Source organism: Botryllus schlosseri, chromosome 15 (genome assembly GCF_051294905.1).
Source record: "Botryllus schlosseri isolate E-star chromosome 15, Bs_hap1, whole genome shotgun sequence".
Lineage (NCBI taxonomy): Eukaryota > Metazoa > Chordata > Ascidiacea > Stolidobranchia > Styelidae > Botryllus > Botryllus schlosseri.
In genome coordinates this window covers 9530136-9549304 of record NC_137250.1, presented here as the reverse complement: position 1 = coordinate 9549304, position 19169 = coordinate 9530136, and the positions used below count along the sequence as shown (strand labels likewise).

At 39.9% G+C, this 19169-nt stretch overlaps 2 protein-coding genes across 2 annotated transcripts; both read left to right on the top strand.

Moving 5' to 3' along the window:
* The first annotated feature begins 1317 nt into the window (after positions 1-1317).
* On the top strand, positions 1318-8222 carry LOC145457138 (uncharacterized). Its single transcript, XM_080335307.1, has 4 exons — positions 1318-1619; positions 4438-4615; positions 5545-6528; positions 7593-8222. Exons 1-4 carry the CDS (start codon positions 1429-1431, stop codon positions 7662-7664), a joined length of 1425 nt encoding a protein of 474 aa, XP_080191433.1. The 5' UTR covers positions 1318-1428; the 3' UTR covers positions 7665-8222.
* A 4100-nt stretch (positions 8223-12322) lies between these two features.
* On the top strand, positions 12323-15183 carry LOC145457287 (WD repeat domain phosphoinositide-interacting protein 3-like). The gene has a single exon (XM_080335475.1). The coding sequence runs from the start codon at positions 12548-12550 to the stop codon at positions 13574-13576; it is 1029 nt and encodes a 342-aa protein (XP_080191601.1). The 5' UTR covers positions 12323-12547; the 3' UTR covers positions 13577-15183.
* The last annotated feature ends 3986 nt before the right edge of the window (positions 15184-19169 follow it).

The window sequence follows — 19169 nt, the reverse complement described above, 5'->3', positions numbered from 1 at the left end:
TCGTCTGCGTCTTACCTCTCGTTTCGAGCTTTATTTTCCAACAATAAATACCAGTTTTTACAGAGAAAATGTGGCGCACACGAGGAATCCCATGTAGTGAGTTCGAATTAGTGCTACAATGAGGTCACGAATTCCCAATTGTGACGTAACAGTTGATTGGCATGTATAGCTCTTTGGGAGTTGAGATGGAAAAAATAGGGCCAATATGGCTCTACGGGCAAAAAAGGTTCCCGACCACTGCTGTATAGAGACAGCTGGGGCAGAGTGAATGAAGTGAGTGTAGGAGTATAAGCTCTTTTATCAATCAAATTATGTCACCCATACTATGATCTGACAGAATAATATGACATCACAATGCCAAAAACCAAAATTGCAGGAGAGCAAGTACGCATTTTACCCCATTTGGCTATCTGGCTTATCAGTAACAGGTAATGCTTGCACTATCGCAGCACTCGCAGTCCACCTTTATTACATTTCTTAATTTTATGATTCCCATTTCTCAAATCCATACGGATTCTGAAAATCTTTAAATAGAAGCTATTGGCTAAAATAATGGACGCGTACAAAAATGTTAGGATTCACCGGAATTTGTAGTAGTGAGACATTCTTTACGTATTTCAAATTTGGCGATACTGGATCTGTATACGCGTGGCATGCCGAAGCGGGTGATTCACATTAGCTTGCATTGTTTTTAACGCCTGAGGCATAGTCCGTCGTTCTCCTATCGTGCGTTACCGCTTAATGGTCGAGTATCTACTGCTATGATATAGTTAGTAGCAGCCGCGCGCGATCAGCTGTAGAACACTCCACCGCCGCTATATCAATTATAGCGGATATTATGGCTGTGCGAGCGCATAATCGCTAGGGCCAAGTAATTTCTTTGCAGTGTGATATATGAAAAAGAAAGCAACTGCGTTGATCGATCCGCTGCGGCAACGATACAGCTATAGTTCGTTCGCTTGGCATGCGATTGCGAAATACTTGCAGACTGTGTGTTTTCAGACGCTTGGAATATACGCATATTGAAGTTTGACGTGAATATACTTATTATATTGTTCTAGAATGCCTTTATAATAAATCGTCTGACGTACGCCTATATACAACGTATGTATTGTATACGTAATACGTGCAAGATTTACTGCGACGCATTTTACCATACATGCGTTATGTGGTGATATGTGAAACCCTCGTTAATTACTTCACAGTTGCATAGTTGACTGCTTGAGTTACTAATATAATCTCACCGTCTGCAAAACAACTTTCGACTTATCTATTGAGTCACTTCGATCAGGTTACGTGCGAGCTATATAAATGTCTGAGGTACATTGTTACTCTATTTCAGTTTCCTTGTTTCGTATTAACCGAGTCGTCTGTAACCAGGCACTTTTGCCTGAGAAGTAATATGCTGGCTTAGTGGTCATAATCATAATGGGAAGCTCAGACCAAGACCAGCAACAGCTTGCCTGGAGCCAGGAGATACCAGATTATGGAAATAAATTATTGAAGCGCCTCGACGAATTTCGAAAGACTACAATATTATACGATGTTTGCGTTCACACGCGGAATGCAGATTTCAATGCGCACAAGGTTATATTGGCGGCGTGTGGAGGTATATTCAGGTATGCATACCAAATATGAATAGAACTCTTGCGAAAGGTTTTCCTTGCATCATGGCAATGGTTTGTCATTGCTATGAGTATGTAATTGTATATCTGGCACGCTGTCAATTGCCATATGGTGAAGCAATCTGCGGTAACGCGTTTCAAATAATATTTTGCACAACGTTTACTGATGATTCATTCGGCGAGAACTGAATGCTATTTGAATTCGATGGAGGAATCATGAAAACAACTGGAAGTTCCCCGGGTCGAACTCGGCAAAGTTAATAGAACGTCCTCGCAGTATGTGTTTTCACTTTTAACCGACGTAGGCCAATTCCGATCGATTCAATGTTGTTTCAAGTGCACATAAACTGTGTCATACCTTTGAAGTGGAGCTGATGAATAGTCTCATGTCTTTACTTGACAATGAGACAAACGATAGTGCGATATAAGCGAATCTATCCGATACGCATGACAAGTTATCGTGATATTGAGCAAAGGTATCGCCTGCGGAGTGTTTTTGAAGTTACCTCGAATAACAAATAACAGTGAGATTTACCACATACTTCTGAATGAGTGAATACACTATAGCCTGGGTTAGCTTTACCGAATCGTTTTAGATCCCAGTTTTATACACAAAAGTAAGATAATCTTATATAGCCCGAGGGTGCTGTGCTGACGTACAACGTACTTGAATTCTACTGCGCATCTCCCCTGCGATACGTGCGAGACGCACGAACAGAATGTAGATTTAATGTCACCCATGCACTCTTATCGGCGGGACCGACACAGCACTTCGTCAGCCCTCAAAACGATGGCCGTGTCCCCATAGGGACGTGTTCGGGAACCTTTTTGGTCTGAAGAGCCATGTGAGCCCTATATTTTCCATTTCAACTACCAAAGAGCCATACATGTCAATCAATTGTTACGTCACAATTGGAAATTCGTGACGTCATGATAGTACAAATTCGAATCGAACTCACTACTTGAGATTCGTCAAGGCTGCCATATTTTCTCTGTAAAAACTCGTAGCTTACTAATCATCCTGTGATTGCGCAATTCATCGTAATTAGCTCAAGATGTACAATAATTGATACTAATCTAATATTACTATAGCACTGATTCCGAAAATCTAAATATTGATGGACTTCTCAATTTGGCGGTAATATAAACGTTGCAGTATATGCCTACATTTTACCGGCAGTACTAGAAAGTTTGTTGTTTGCAATTTGAACATGTAATTGGAATGTCACGTCCAAGCCAGTTCATTTCTCGGAGTAGATGAGGAAGACAATGTGTATTTGAAAACTTGATTGTCATATAGGCGTCCCCGTGTCTGATATCCTCTTGACTTGATCAACCAACGTATGGTGCAATCCAAGATTACGCAGCGCGCGATGCCGGGTACATCAAATTCGCTAGGGATATTGGTCACTGGCGCTACAGCAACTTAGAATTGGGGATTATGTAAAGGGGTCCGAGCCCGTAACCCAGGATACGCCACTGCCCTCACCTCTCAAATACATTTTTATGCTGCCACGAGAATAATTATTATGACCTTAAAGAAAAAATTTACTAACAAGTTTCTGCAATATCGATAAAGATAAATACAAAATTAAAAATGTGTCAAAGAGCCATATCTTATCCCCAAAAGAGCCATATATGGCTCGCGAGCCATAGGTTCCCGACCACTGCCATAGGGTGATCAACCAAACTTCTGGGGGGCTTCGACCCCCAGACCGACCTTTCACGGTTACTCGAAACCCGACTTCAGTGTTAGGCTATGATCCGTCGCCGTGTAGACGAAACGCGAGGAAATTTCAAATTCATGACTGAATTTTAACATTTGAATAATATATTCATATTTATTCCCGAAGTTTTTCGGTTGACACTCCTCAGGGGATACCGTCGGCAATAACGCGAGCATTTATTTAACTATAACTATAACAATAAATAGTTTAAGTATAAAAGCATGTGATTTTGTCGAGAGTTACGGGCAGAGCAGAGGGAGGCGGACAGGCGGTATCTTCGTAAATTTAGGACACTTTAATGACATATAAGTAATTTATTATAAATCTACAGGTCCCCGTTGTTATTAGTTGCTCTGTTGCATGTTGTTATTTCGTGACCTCCCGGCTGCTATATCATGAACAAAAGATATTGGAATCGCCAAAACGTACCATATCAAACGAAAAGAAAAACCTCTTTTGTGAGACGCACACAATTCCATGTTTACATTTCTTCACGGGGAGCATCAATTCTTAGACTGCCCATAGACAGCCTATCCGGCGTCTTTCATTTAGGTACCAATATGAACAATAGAAAATAGACTTATATATTATATATACACAATCAAAGGTCTCTGTCAACATGCGGCGATAATTTGCGGCCTAGGTTTTCTCGCTGACGAAATTTTTTGGGAGTACACTTCGCAGAGTTTCATGTTGTCCGAAACTTCATGTGTCAGTGTGGTGTGGCGCGGCAATTGCCGGCGCCGAAATGCGTATTATTATAAATTTAAATTTAAATTATTTTTCGGGCACCCGTATTAAAATCAAAACATTTAGCGACGTTAAATCGTACAAAGAAAAAAATTCAAGTTTAATAATTCTGCCAAAAAATAATCTATAATTTATGTTTATTTACGAAACAATTTTGGGCCTCCTTCGAGCTTGATCCTCCATTTTTGCGGGATTCGGTGAGCGTCAGTTACAGCACTGCTTATCGGAAAATATAGTTTAGAAAATGGAGTGGTGACTGGCCACTGGCCAGTGACGATAAAGCAGATTTCTCCGCCATCATGACCAGCATTGACGAATACCTTGTGAAATTCTAGGACTTGTTTTGTTGACGAGGAGCGAAAAATGATCAGCGATACCAGAGAACTGACACTGGACTGCCCAGCTCAAGGATTGAAACCCATCATTCGTTTCGCGTACAGCGGGTCGCTTTTGGTTACGAAAAGAAATGCTGTGGCCACCATGATCGCAGCCGAAGTGACGAAGATGAAAGAGGTAAATAAGGGCTCGAATCATTGGTGCTATTAGTTCTTCCCGGTGACTTTCGGGTTATAATTATAAGTTATAACCAATCCTTATTACTATGTTGATTATATTTATCAAAATGTAGGCCTGTAGTTCAACTCATTCTTTATCGACATAAAATACTGAACAATAGTCGGCGTTCGAGATTACAGGACAATGATTGGACAAATCGACTTCGTCTTCCAACTTATAAGACTTCATTTTTATCGCTTGTACTTTTATGTTATCTTCTGTTGCTTTTCATTCACTCTATAATGTACATGCCTATTATTTAATGTCCTTGGCCAATGTGGGCGTCCGATTTAAAATACCACTCCAAGCCGTTTCTACACATTCCCATCTTTTCATTTTCTCGCATTCTATCGTTGTTTTTGAATAGATAAAAATATCAATAAATTGACGTGCTGATTTCACTTCGCCACTTAATCAAAAAAAGCCAGCGGGATCTGATGATTTTGGATGGTGACTATTCACTCAGTCGGCAAAATTAACTCTTGACTCATTATTTGGAGATGAAATGAATTAGATCTATTTCGACAAATGGGCTGCTAGGTAACAACAGGTCCATGAACTGTTGTATTCTCGACAATGTTTACTCAGTGGATATGTCTGTACGATAAATTTTAGGTCGAATCTGTTCCATCGCAACAGCTTCGTTCTGTATCTGGGTGTCTTTATTTTGTACATGCAAGCTAATGAAGCTAATTAAACAAGGAAGCTAATGAAAAGCTAATGAAGCTTCCTTGTTTCATTAGCTTGCATGTACAAAATAAAGACACCCCTGTATCTCTCCATATCAATTATGTCGAGTAGTCAATATTTAGCGTAACAGTGAAACTATTTACTCCCATATTTTGATGTAGGCGAGAGACAACCTGAGACAGCCTTTTCTCCTGTAGGTTCAAGAGATATGCGCCGGCATCGCTGTCAAAGAGTACGGCTGGGTGGAGAAATTCTCCGGCGAAAAAACGCCTGCCTTGATACAAAAACTGAGACAGGTGCTGCTAATTCACGCTCCTTGCTTCACATCCGCGATTGAAACGAACGGTATTTCTGACGAAACCAATTCGCAACTTCCTTTCGCAAACGAAGTAGAAAACGAACTCGCTGAGCATTTGTCAACTTACCGTCAATTGGCTAGGAAATTACTGGAAGCGGAAACGATAACACTCGCTGCGGCAGTGAGGAAGAAAACTACTCAGTGTGACGTAACAGAGAAGGTCTCGGTCGAGGCAGAAAGTCGCATCGATGTAGCGCACAACGAGATCGACAGAAATAGCGAAAACATCGAATCTCACAGTGCCGAAGATGAGAAAAACACAAAGTCAGCCTCATCGCCAACACCTGAGGACTGTTGCGCACCACTGCCGGTTGAAAAGAAGCAACCAGAAGCGCACGGTAATAACAATAATGGCGAAAAACATGGTATCAGCGCAACAGGCACATCAGCCGAAACTAATAAGGCCCAATCGGACAAAGAAATCAAAGTCGTCGAGGCAGAGGCCGAAACAACAACGAATCAATCGACTGCGACACAAGCGTCAAACTCTGCTATTAAGAAAACACCACGCAAACACCTACCACCACCTGCGCCGCGTCCGAAATCAACACCTGAAAGCGTCAAGCCCGAAAACATTATTCGAGATAAAGCACCCGATAGTCACAACGACGCTGCCGCGAGTCCTGCACCGGCCACGCGTCCAGTTAATTCGCCGGCTCCGCGGGTGAAGCCGCGCGCGTCCATGAAAATGAAGAAAGCTCCGCCGCCGCCGCCTTCCGCCGCGACACCCGAAAAGCCTTCGGCGCCTCCGCGCCCGGCGAAGGTGCCACAGAAAGTTCCCCCGCCACGCCCGAAGCCGCCTGTTAAAAAGACAACATCGGTGGTAAGTGACTTATAGTATCAGAGGTGGCCAGTAACGAAGTACTTCTGGTTTTCGGAATCCCAACTTGTACTTGTAATTGAGTATATATATTCTACTTCTAGTAAAGTAGCAATACTCACTGACTACTTTGACTATACCTTTGGATGAATGGCAGTCTCAGATACCAAATTTTGCTTTCACAACTATTCAAATGAGTAAAAACGAGTCAAAGGCACCGAACTCCGTGGAGAGAGGCACTGGATTCTGTTTTCGTGTAGACTACCATCCCAACAGGGTGGTACACCGTACAGTAAACGGAATCGATTCCTGTATCTGCCTCTGTCACCGGTGATTGATTAACAAAGGTTGCGACGCCTTCTTGCATGCTACATCTTCAAACTACCTGAAGTCGATTTCGTATGCCTTGAAAATTTACACTTCTGCTTATAATTTAGTGGAAATGTAACAGATCATTTGCACTTTAGGGCCAGCAATTGACCTGGAGACCACTTCTGGTTTTAGGAAACTAGATTTTAAAACCACGATTACTAACTGGCGATTAGGCATGACATGATCGAGTGCACGAATTCGAAATCCCCAATTTGCTTTAAGGTTTATCAATTACATAATGTGGCGTCTTCAAGATGAATGCAGTGGATTACAAAATCAAGTGTTTATTTATACTTCATTGTGGTATTGGGCATCGTAACAGGTACTACCGTGGTGATGAAGACGTACGTACCTTCTAATGATGTCAATTCCTCTTCCGAGTCCAAATCCCAAATTCATTCCGTATTATCCTGTAATTCTACCGCCCAGAAGTCGCGCTGTAGTTGAACATTGTCAAAATAATCAATTTGGAGGCTCGAATCCTCGATCAGTGGTCGTCTCTTTTAAGGATCCCAGCTTATATCTGATATAAAATGAGTTTGATTTTATAAATGTAATAAGCTAAACCTAAAGGTTTTTGTATTCCCCGTTTATGGAATTCCACGGTGGTCGATTATATCTGAGGTGTCGAGCATGTATAGACATACCTATTCAACCAAGCCAGGTGATAATTCAGGTACCATTTAAATTTACAGAGTGAAACAGGTGAATCGCAGAGTATTAAGAAGAATGAAGATTACGACGATTCCCTTAATCCGTTTGTCTGAGTACTTGCGCAATAGTCTGGTCCAGCTGATTGTGATTGTGACAGAATGTACATTTATTTGTAGGTTTCGGCTAAACTGTATCTCTTGACAGTAGTCGACTTGTGATTTCGTTGCTATGGAAAATCATCTCTTTAGAATCGCTCTTGGAAGATATTCGCTACGCAGCATACTGCTTATCACGAAACCATTGTCGTTCAATCTTTTTTTGGCGATACTATGTTGTATGCATATTATTTTTCACCACACACTGTATGTTTGTTGATTGTATTCTGTTTGGTTGGATAAATTGTTTTACTTTAAGATTGCGGGCTGCGTAACAATTCCATTACTTAACCTGCGAAGTGCTGCCCTTGTGAATGACGTAAAACTTCGGGTGTGGGCTGGTCCCACCAAGTCGGACGGGTGGTGTTTATGTCTTGAAATTATTCAGTTGCTTTCTGTGTGGTGGAGTAAACTGCAAGGATGACGCCCCGACTATCTGAGCGATAATTTACGGAGCTGATTTGCCGCGAATGTAGGCCTATGTTTCAAGGAATAATAATGGTACTTTGTATGAAATACGACTTTTGTTGTTCGACTGTTTATCTGGCACACTATAGGTTTGGGGTAGACTAGGCCTGAATATATAATCATCACAAGCCATGGGTAGCATATGGGATACGACAGACCTGAATGACGTGATGTACGAGTGTCAAACGGTCTGCCGACGTGACCAGACATGCTAGAAGTTGCTTGGCGTCACATGAATGCCAGTCGCAGTATAAATCACAGAAATGACGTGAACGTCAGGGTACGGGTACAATCGCATCCTCTGTCCCCTGCGACAGTGCTGTTCAGCCATTTTTGGAGTGATGCACCCTTCAAAGTTGTAGCTCCAACCCATGCACCGGCCCTTGTTAGGTCAAGCTATCAGTTTCATCGTCAGTCATATTATAAGTTTCAACTGTCAGTCAAATTGTAAGATATCGGTGTTCAATGTTCATACTCAATATATCCAGCTCTTCGTATATGCTTCACCTCAGGATATAAACCATCTGATTAGTGATTTCAAGAGCAGTGTTTCTGGTGCACTAGGGTTGTTCAAAAAAACCTTTTTTTTCCAAATCCCACTCGCCTAATGACTAAATCGCCAGGTTGTCTAAGAAAACGATGCACAACAAATTTGACTCAATTCCAACCAGTGGAGGCCGTGCAATCTTGAATTGAAATTTTCAATTTATTTTAAAAATTAAAATTTTTTTTTTTTCAAATTTTACTGTCAACCCCATGAAATTGTTGAGCTGTCTTCAAAGACGATGCAAAACAAATTTGAGTCAATTCCGACTTGTAGAAGTGGAATTATTTGAGTTTTTCGTTGATAATTCTCGGATTATCCTTGATCGGGGATTTTCTCTCTAGCTACTCTTTAGTTTCGCCAAACAACATTGTTACGTCATGAGCTACTCTCTCGTTTCGCCAGACAGCATTGTTGCGTCCCAATGCCAATCTCCATAACAATGAAAAATTCGAGGCTGATTGTGCAATGTGCATGGGAGTTCCAGGGCCACGAGCGGAATAAAATGTATATTTTCGTAATCAGTGGAGAGTCAGCTTTCGATTGATACCCGTTTTACCAGATTTAATGCTCGGCAAGCCGGTCAAAAATGACCGTCAAATTGCCTGTAGCCAAATGGAAATTTTGACGTGATACAATTTCACTGAGGCGTGAGATTTGCTTGTGTCGACACCATATAGGACACTATGGTGAAAGCTTGTTATGAGCGCTACCGGGGCAAGCCCCGGCTAGGCATTCACAAAGCGAAAACACAGAAGAGAATTCGATTTTCGCAGAGACTTCGCTAGGTATGGGCATTTACAAGCCAAAGCACAAGAATAACGCGGGTTTCGCTGTGATTTCGGTATATATTGATTACTGTGCGTCTATAAATGGTAAACAATTGTTATTGGACAGAATTTTAGATGGGGCAATTCCCCAGCTGCCCAATAGGACGAGCCGCCACTGACCATAATGATATATATAATATGTACATATCATTGATTCAACATATTCGAAGACAACGTGGGAATTTGATTGATTGACTTTTATGTTATCTTCTGCTACTTTTAATTCAGTGTGCACTGTGCAATATGCATGTGCGTACTGCATACATACATACAGCTCAGTGATACATATACACGTACATCCCTCCTCTCTACATCGCCTTGTTGGCCCAGGTGGGTATGGTCTGACTTGAAAGACTACTCCAAGTCGTTTCGTTTCGATACATTTCAATCTTTTCATTGTATCGTGGTGTTTTGAAAAATAAATGGTTAATAAATACTGAAACCAGCATCAATCAATTTCCCGATATAAATCTTTCATTGTAGTAGGTTACCACCATGGAAAACTGAATCCTATTAAGTTTTCCATGCTAGCGCACTGAATCATTGCAAGAGCTTCACTTCATCATGGCCTACTAAAAACCAGTGTTGGGATCAAGTCACCACCTTCGAGTCACGAGTCATCTCGAGTCATTGCAGATTTTGACTCGAGTCAAATCGAGTCAATCGATTTTCAAAGGGGACTCGAGTCAAGTTAAGTCACTCGTTTTTTGGAGGTGACTCGAGTCAAGTCAAGTCAAGTCATGTCAAGTCATGAGCAATGTTCCCTCTAAGCTGCGCACGTGCGCAAATGTGCAGTACTGACACGCGGTCTCTGCGCACAGAAAATCTGAGCTGCGCACAAAAAATTCGAAATAATGACCTTTTTTTTAGTCGTTACGCACTGTTTTCCAAGGGTCTGCGCAGTGAGTTGGTTAGTATGTGCAGACTCGTTCAAAATTAAAGGGGACATTGGTCATGAGTCAACTCACAATTCAAGTCAAATTAAATTTTCGAAGCATGAGTGATGATTCAAAGTAATTACATTTTTCTAACTGTCTAAAAGACAGATTAATTTATCTTGATCAAATGACGAATATCTAGTTCAATATACATGTAAAAAGACGGTGTATCCCTCACGCAGGCGTAGAACTGCTACTCAAGTACGTGAGTACCTGTACAGGTTCACACTACAGTCAGCTCTTATCAGCAAAAATATAGGACCTGATACGAAGCTTCGAGAAGTTGCGACAAATGGATTTGGTACAATAGCCTACACTACCCATCTACACATCCGTGAGAATATAAACGCACACAATATATTTGTGAGAGGATTGGTAAATGTGAGCACTGGGCAACGTAAGCATTGACGAGCCGTCTAAGAAACAGACAAATTGCTATTTAGATTAATTTTCTTCTTTGCAGTCAATTTATTTGTGATCTAAAAATTGAGAAACCTTGCAACGTACAATCAGTGAATGACTGGTTATTCGACAACGCTTACTAAATGACTTGAAATTGACTCGTAAATTTTGCTCCGAGTCACGAGTCAATGCACATTTTTGAAGCTCCGAGTGAAGTCAAATCAAGTCATTTTTCCAAAGTGACTCGAGTCAAGTCAAGTCATACGAAAAAGTCTGACTCGAGTCAAGTCATGACTCGAGTCATCCCAACACTGCTAAAACAGACGTACCTGTTTTTAGTAGGCCATGACTTTATAGATAACTAACCTCCGTAGGTTAGTTATCTATAATGACTAGGGCCATTTAAAGTCATTAAAGTCATATTTTTTTCTATGCATCAGTAAGTCGTGAAGTCAATTTTAACGCAAAATTCGCATCCATATGGGGTATATCAAGAAAGTTATAAAGTCATATAAAGTCATATTTTCCTGGTTAGGTCATATTTGAGTTATAAAGTCATATTGTTGTATACTTTAAATAAAATGTGTCAATTGAAGCAATTACGCACCAAGAAAGTAAGGCAATTTCTGATTGAACGAAGGAAACTGTAAGGTTAGCCTACATAACAATACAGTCGCAGACCTATGAGGTCACACATTGCATTGTGTTGCTACAAAATCTGTTTTACTTCTGTGCACTGAAGTGGGACGTAATTTGAAGTTCAGAGACTTCCACAAGTGAAAGAAATAGTCAACGCATGGGAAGCTGAAGGAGTTATTGTAAAGAGCGTCAAAGATTCAGTGAACTATCCAAAGTTGACGAGTCAGTTAACAGAAATATGTCTCCACTACAACATTATTTCAAACTTGATACTGAAAATGGAGTTGTACGTACACTATCAAAGAGGCTCATGCTGATCTAAATGCCCTTGATTTCGGAAAAGATCCGCTTGAGCTCAAAAGTTACATTAAGAAGCGATTGGACAAAAACGATGTGAAACAAATTATGGAGCTACAAACACAAGACATTTCACCAGCGCTGTATGCAAAACTGCAGTAGTGTCAACAAACATCTGCGTCTGTGGAGCGCTCATTTTCATTACTAAAGTCATTTTTACGTCCAAATAGTAACTTTAAAGACTCCAACATTCCACACTACATGAAACTGTACTACAAAAGTGGTTTAAAATAAAAATGGATGTGTATTACTGTTATGTTGTTCATGTTTTACTCGTCAGTTCCATGAGTGACGTTGGTTACATGTAAAAATACACGATTTTCGCATAAAGTCATATAAAGTCATATTTTCCCAAAAATGAAGTCATATAATTGATTTTTTAAGGTCATATAAAAATGGCCCTAATAATGACTTCATAACATGAGATCAGCATTTCTGCCAGAATCATAGCGGCATCCGATTGAGCGACCAGCGATTGGTTTTGCTCTGTTGGGTGTTCTCTTGTTTGTCCGCCACCAAAGGGTAGATCTATTGGTATTTTTCACGCTTGTGAAGCTCTTTGGCAATACTTTCTGTGCTTTGTTATTGTCTTCTCGTCTGCGACTGAAGACTTACCGCGCGGTACCGAATAAGTGTTCAGTTAATTGAGGGTAGCAAGCAACGATGGCTGGCCTGTTACATTTCGCCTTCAACCAAGACCAAGGCTGCTTTGCTTGCGGAACTACGACCGGTTTCAGGATATATAACGCAGATCCGCTGAAGGAAAAAGAGCGCCGCGATTTTAAAGAAGGCGGGATCGGTTGTGTTGAGATGCTTTTCAGGTGCAATTATTTAGCAATTGTCGGTGGCGGAGGGCAGCCTGCCTTCCCCAAAAACAAGGTCATGATATGGGACGATTTAAAGAAGAAAGTTGTGATTGAACTTCAATTTTCGTCAGACGTGCGTAATGTACGTTTACGTCGAGACCGAATTGTCGTAGCCTTGGATCGTATTGTGAAGGTATTCACATTCACTCCGAACCCTCAAGTGCTCCATGTGTTTGAAACTGCCCCAAATCCGTGGGGTCTTTGTCAACTTTGTCCGAGCAGTACACACGCAGTATTAGCCTTTCCAGCTAAGGGAACGGGTCAGGTGCAATTGGTTAACTTGGGCGATACAGAAAAGGCTCCGAAAGTTATAGATGCTCACGAAGCCGCATTATCCTGTATCGCCGTTAATCTGCAAGGGACGCGACTTGCTACAGCCTCACAAAAAGGAACCCTAATCCGTATCTTTGATACGGCAACCGGTGAAAAGTTAACAGAGCTACGACGCGGTTCGGGATCTGCCAGAATTTATTGTATCAATTTCAACGTAGACTCCAGCTTGCTCTGTGTTTCAAGTGATCACAGCACCATCCATGTGTTTGGATGCGGAGAAAAAGCAACGGAACATTCCCAGTCTGTGAACAAGCAGTCGAGCCTGGCACATGCTAAGTTTCTGCCAAAGTATTTCAGCAGCCAGTGGAGTTTCTGCCGATTTAACATTCCTACAAATACCGAATGTGTTTGTGCTTTCGGCCCGGAGTCGAATTCTGTCATTGCTATTTGCGGTGATGGGACGTACTACAAATTTTCATTCGACCAAAAAGGTGAATGTACCAGGGAAGCATTTGCCCATTTCTTAGACATCTCAAGTGTAGATTTGAATTGATAATATTGGGCCAATGTTTAGTCATGTGTTGTCGTATAAACCTGTGAATTTGCAAAATGATTGCATGTATTTTATCTATAAATCTCGTCCGTCTTCAACTTGACTACAAATTCATTGATATTGTTGTTTGCAATAAAATCTGTTGTCGTACTTCTGTGCCTATTTTTCAAGTCTACTATACCATAGTGTTTTATATGTATCCAGTATAGAATTGGCCTATGGTGTGTAATAGGCTTTTGGTATTTCATCAAACTGATATTTCGATGGCCCAAACGGCTCCTTCAAATATATGAAATGCTACTTTACTATTGTAGTATTGATACTTTGTGTATTGTTATGTGATTTCTATCATCCTGTTGTCTGAACTCATCTTGCTGGTAGCAAATGTGGTATCGCTTCAGTATCTGGTCTGACATATTCCCAATTATTGGTTCTTGATTGCGTGCATTTCAATTTCACTATATTTCACTACGTGCATGACATTGCTCTTACATATTCTGCAGTAGCATGCCACAAGGCTGGTAAGGTGGTAGACCCCTCATCCTCATTGATGAATATTGTGTGCAATACTTGAAGCTAACTATTCTTGCCTTGATGAACAGCCCCTTTTTTCCTTAGAAGGTCGATTTGTACAGAGTAGGCTGCCGAGGAAAATTGCAGACTAGGTACTGGTCTCGGCAATGGTTTGATATCATGTCAAAAATTTATAATAACAGTTATCATGTGTTCCCTTCATTTTGTGCATGTACAATTGATCCATGTCACCTGCTAAATGAGAAGGGCAATAGCCGAGAACACAAATGATACTTCAGTCATTTATAGCTAAATCTGTTCAATGTTTCATTGATGAATAAGTTGATATGTCATACCACGAATTCCTTGTAAGTTGTGCCAAATATCCCGCAATTTGTAGGGCAGAAATCTGCAGTTGTGTTGACTTATCAAAACCTGCATGCTTATTCAAGTTTCTTACGATGTAGTTATTTGAACTAAGCTGTCAATATCCAAAGACCTCTTGGGGGTCCACAAAATAGTTTTAGGATGTCTGTGAAAGGACAATACATCATCAAGAAACTACAAAAACAGATTATCGTTTGAGAATGATGTCGTGAGAGTGGGACTGTGCTAACTTGATGTGTTGACCTTCCATTCATCGGTTCTGAATTTTTGAAACAAAACTTCAAGTGGTCCACGATAAAAAAAGATAAAGAACCCCTAGTCTATTTGATATGTTTACCTTTGTATTTTTTAATACTGCAACCGTTACACCGTGCAGACACCCGGTGAAAAATTAGCATTTACATCCTGCAAAATTATATTGTATTATATGATTGATTCCCAAATGTTGCTGAAAGATGATTTATGCTTTTGAAATACCGGTATCTTTGACTTTGAATTTGTTGCTATTCTCACACTTCACATGTTCGGCTTACTGTTTGTGTTGAAAATTTAAACAATGCTTCTGTTTCTGTTTCCATTGTTAGCGACAATTTGAGCTACGTTCAACATCCCGTTATCTCTCGGACACAACCCTTGTCATCGCTTCTATGATTATAATGTCATGATCTCATATATATTTTATCCACAATGTCTGTATAATTCCTAGATTTTTCGTCATAGCTAACATTTCAGAAGTGTCACAGATCTACATTGTAGAATGCATATATAACAATATCCGTATTGATAGAATGGTGAGTGGCCTATTATGTGTGCTCATGTGCATTTGTCGCGCTCATCTGTCATGCTCTACAATAGCGTGTAGCCCTGTACTGCATAACAAGCGATCACATCCAAATTTGATGGATACAGAGGTCATTATTGTTCTATTGGAGATGAATGAACTTATTAGATTCACATTTTGAAAATGGAACTCCAGAGATTGTGCAGTGCATTCTTCGATTGTCTGCCAATAATGCCATGTCCTGTTGGTATGACACTGACAATGATTCATGGCATTTGGCAATGTTGTTTCAAAATATTATGGATGCTGTCTTCTTACTGAAAATTTGAAACTTTGAATGAGTGTTTTAGGTGGATTTCGTAGATATATGTAAATGGGTTGATTAATTTCGTATCCTTGGATGGTTTGGTTAGATACACTCTACTCTTTGAAATTACATTTCAACAAAATAGCTGCAGATGTGTTTCCATTGGATTAAACTCAATTAATGTATTAATAAGAAATCGAATTTGTAAATAATCCTGGATCTGGTTTTATGATGCTACCCAAGCCAAAGTTGTTTTTAATTTGAATTAATTTTACACATTTCAAGTTAGTATTACACCGTGTGTCTGTGTTACAATGCGACAGCGCAGAGTCCAAAATGATGGCAGTCTATTTATCATGACTCGTGTTTGAGTCAATTTAGCTTGATAAGTGAATCAAGTGAATGTATTTTATCTCTAATCAGGCGAGTACAGTCATGGCGATGATATTAGTGATGTTTTGAGACTACCCATAACACATTGAATTTATAATGCACATGAATTTTCGAAATTTATCAGTCTCAGTGGGCATTTCTTGTATTAACAAGATTGGTCTATTCCATTGAACGACAATCCGTATTCACTGATTCTCATAAACTCTTCCATGCTGATAATACGGTTGCAGACATGCATATTACCATATTCATTTGATGACCAATTGATGTACTTGCCAGATCTGGAAAGTGGAAGTGATGGTGATTGCTTTGCACTGGCCAAGCTGGTCGCAGAAAACGACTCTGTGACAGGCATTGATAGTATTCAATTATCGCTATGCATAGAATAGAAATAATCCATACTCGGATGACCTGTCCTGGATAAGGTTGCTTCAATTTTGATATTTCAAAATATTTATGATCGCAGGTCTGTAACTTGCTGATTTTGGTTTCTGATCAAATAAAAGTTTGACCCAAAGCCCCATGAGTAGCCACCCTGTCACTTTCCTGTGACCTATGGTTACGGTTAGGTAATCCGTCAAGTTTGTTGCAATGTTGCATCTCAATACAATAACTCAGTCTAACGTACCGGTAACGACACCACAGATAAAAGTTTTGCTTATGCAATTATATAGTAGATTTTATTGAGTGCATGAACGTTGTCCAAGACCTAGTATGTTCAGATTAGTTGTCTCGATTTTGACTTTTACTTATGATTTCACAGATCAAACCGTGTGCTGTGTGTGTCTCTGTGAAGATGAAAAAGTCATGTTGACTGAGGATTACCGTGTAGTGGAAGACTGAGGGAAATGTAATTCAGCAATATGTATTTGGACAGAGTTCTGTCTGTAGACGTAAAAAATCACAGCGTGAATCACTGGGGTGAAATTCCACCATCCTGGTGTCTCAAGTATCAACCTGAGTTCATATGTAATCATTAACGAGTATTGATCTACATTTTCTGAGTAGCCTAATCAACTAGGTTTTCCCTGCTGGCAATGCTTAATTGTTTGTGGTTAAACTACGTCCACTTCTACAATCATGCGCCACTTAGGCAGAGGTGGTCAAAGCACTCAGCGTTACTACTCGTGTGGAAGTAGAAGAAATGCTGTAAATCTCTACTCAATTACAAGTACAGTTCTAATTGACAGTTAGTGTCAACACGATATTAAGTGGAAGTAGTAAATGAAAGATCTGAAAAGCACCCAAGTCGTGTGAAAAAAGTAGATTTTGATGGAGGGCTCGCATAGTTTCCGCAGTTAATCGGCAGTGTCTACTTTTGACATCTAGGGTTACCATATGTGATATGTCTCCGAGGACGCTTAAATGTCCTCTTTTTTGGAAATCTGTCCTCTTTGACAGCCAGGGTAATGGACAGACTGAACTAAAAAATGCCATAAATGAAGCGAAATCTGTAATGTGGATGTTCGAGTGGGTCATGTGGGGTTAGACTGCAAAAACGACCTTTCAGTTAACATAACAAGATTTCTAGTACAAATTTTAGAATCAGCGGTGTTCTTGTCCCTATGAAATCGCAACCTTGATGCATCTTCACGACTAAAGCAAAATTCCTAATGTTCAGCAGTTACTGTGATGGATATTTGATACAGTTCTCATGACGATTTCAAACGTAAAACTGATGCAGACTTGTCTCAAAACTACTTTCTAGTTTTCAAAATCCAAAGTGTAAAAAGGAAGTAGTTTTGCCGAAAAACTACTTTAGTAAGTAGGCGGGACCTACCTGAATTATATAAAGTACTTGAAAAAGTTGGAAGTTATTCATTACTGACAAGATACGTACGTCGTACATGCTAAGAAAAGTACAGCGGCTTGATACAAAATGCAATATTGCTTGATATGCTTCACATTATTAAAACAGTGTGTCAGTGATCTCTTGTTTTGATGACATATCTCGGTGTAGCTCTCATGATGTATTTGGATTATATTTTGTGTGCTAGCAGCTAGCGATGCATTGTTTAACCCATTTCATGAGTAATGAGTATACTAGTATGATGTTCCCGATGTTAATGGTGTTTCGTGTGTTTAGTTACAGTATATCAACAAGTTCAAAAAGGGACACCTGTTACCACACCTGCTGTTATTACCACTTACTAGATCAGTGGTTCTCTCCCTGGGGGTCCGCGAAGCATTTGAGGGGGTCAGCGAAGTCTCAAAATAGGCCTAGTTAATAACCTAATTTGTATTCGGAAAATCAGAGCTCAAGTCAACAGAATGGCCATCTGAGACGAAATAAATATCCTACTGTGCAGACTCATTTTAATTCCTAAATTGCCAATGGCGTACTGATACAAAAATTTTGCTGTTTAGAGATGTTTGTTTGGGGATTGTGGAAAGAAAGTTGGATGAGTAAGGTCAATCACGGTGACTTCGAATTGTTTACAGAAACAAAAATCCATTTTCTCCTGTGATATACGCAAGCACTTTTTCCATAATAACGTCAAGATTTAGCCGCTAGATAGAAATGACCAGGCTTGAGGTTATTAAAGAAATTAGTTTGTCAAATTTGGTGCCATATTTGTTGCGATCATACCCAGATGTGTCGTCGGAAGCGTTACGCGTTATTATTACATTCGCCACCACCTATACTTGTGGACATGGATTTTCGGCACTCAAATCGAAGGGGTGGATTTTCAAGACACGACCACGTATTCCAAGAAATGAAGTTGCAGAATTCGCTTTGAAATGATAGTTAACCCAATTTTTACATAAATATTATGTTATATGATCATATATTTTCAAGAAAAGTCATTTTGTTGATGTTTATCACTAAGCCTACAGTTATGATTTGCACAAGAATGATGAGGATTGCACGATAATTCAGCTAAATTTGAACTAAAACTTTTTGGGGATCCGAAAGGGGTCATTGTGCTACAAGAACGTATGTTTCTGATAGTTCATCACTATCATTTAGGGTTAGATGCAGACTTGGACACTAGAAAATTTTAAGCTTTTTCAAATTAGATTAGAATTAGAGCTACAGTTTTTTCTGAATTAGATTACAATTAGAGCTACACAATTTTTCCAAATTAGATTAGCGAATTAGAGCAACAATTTTTTTCCAAATTAGATTAGAATTAGAGCTACGCAGTTTTTCCAAATTAGATTGGAATTAGAGCAACAAATTTTTTCCAAATTAAATAGTACTAGAATTA

What these genes read in the sequence shown, in the direction of transcription:
- LOC145457138 (XM_080335307.1), top strand. Translation starts at nt 1,429, where the DNA reads ATGGGAAGCTCAGACCAAGACCAGCAACAGCTTGCCTGGAGCCAGGAG. An exon ending in AAGTGACGAAGATGAAAGAG is followed by an intron (nt 4,616 to 5,544) that starts GTAAATAAGGGC and finishes TTTCTCCTGTAG; the next exon opens with GTTCAAGAGATATGCGCCGG. An exon ending in TTAAAAAGACAACATCGGTG is followed by an intron (nt 6,529 to 7,592) that starts GTAAGTGACTTA and finishes TTAAATTTACAG; the next exon opens with AGTGAAACAGGTGAATCGCA.
- LOC145457287 (XM_080335475.1), top strand. Translation starts at nt 12,548, where the DNA reads ATGGCTGGCCTGTTACATTTCGCCTTCAACCAAGACCAAGGCTGCTTT.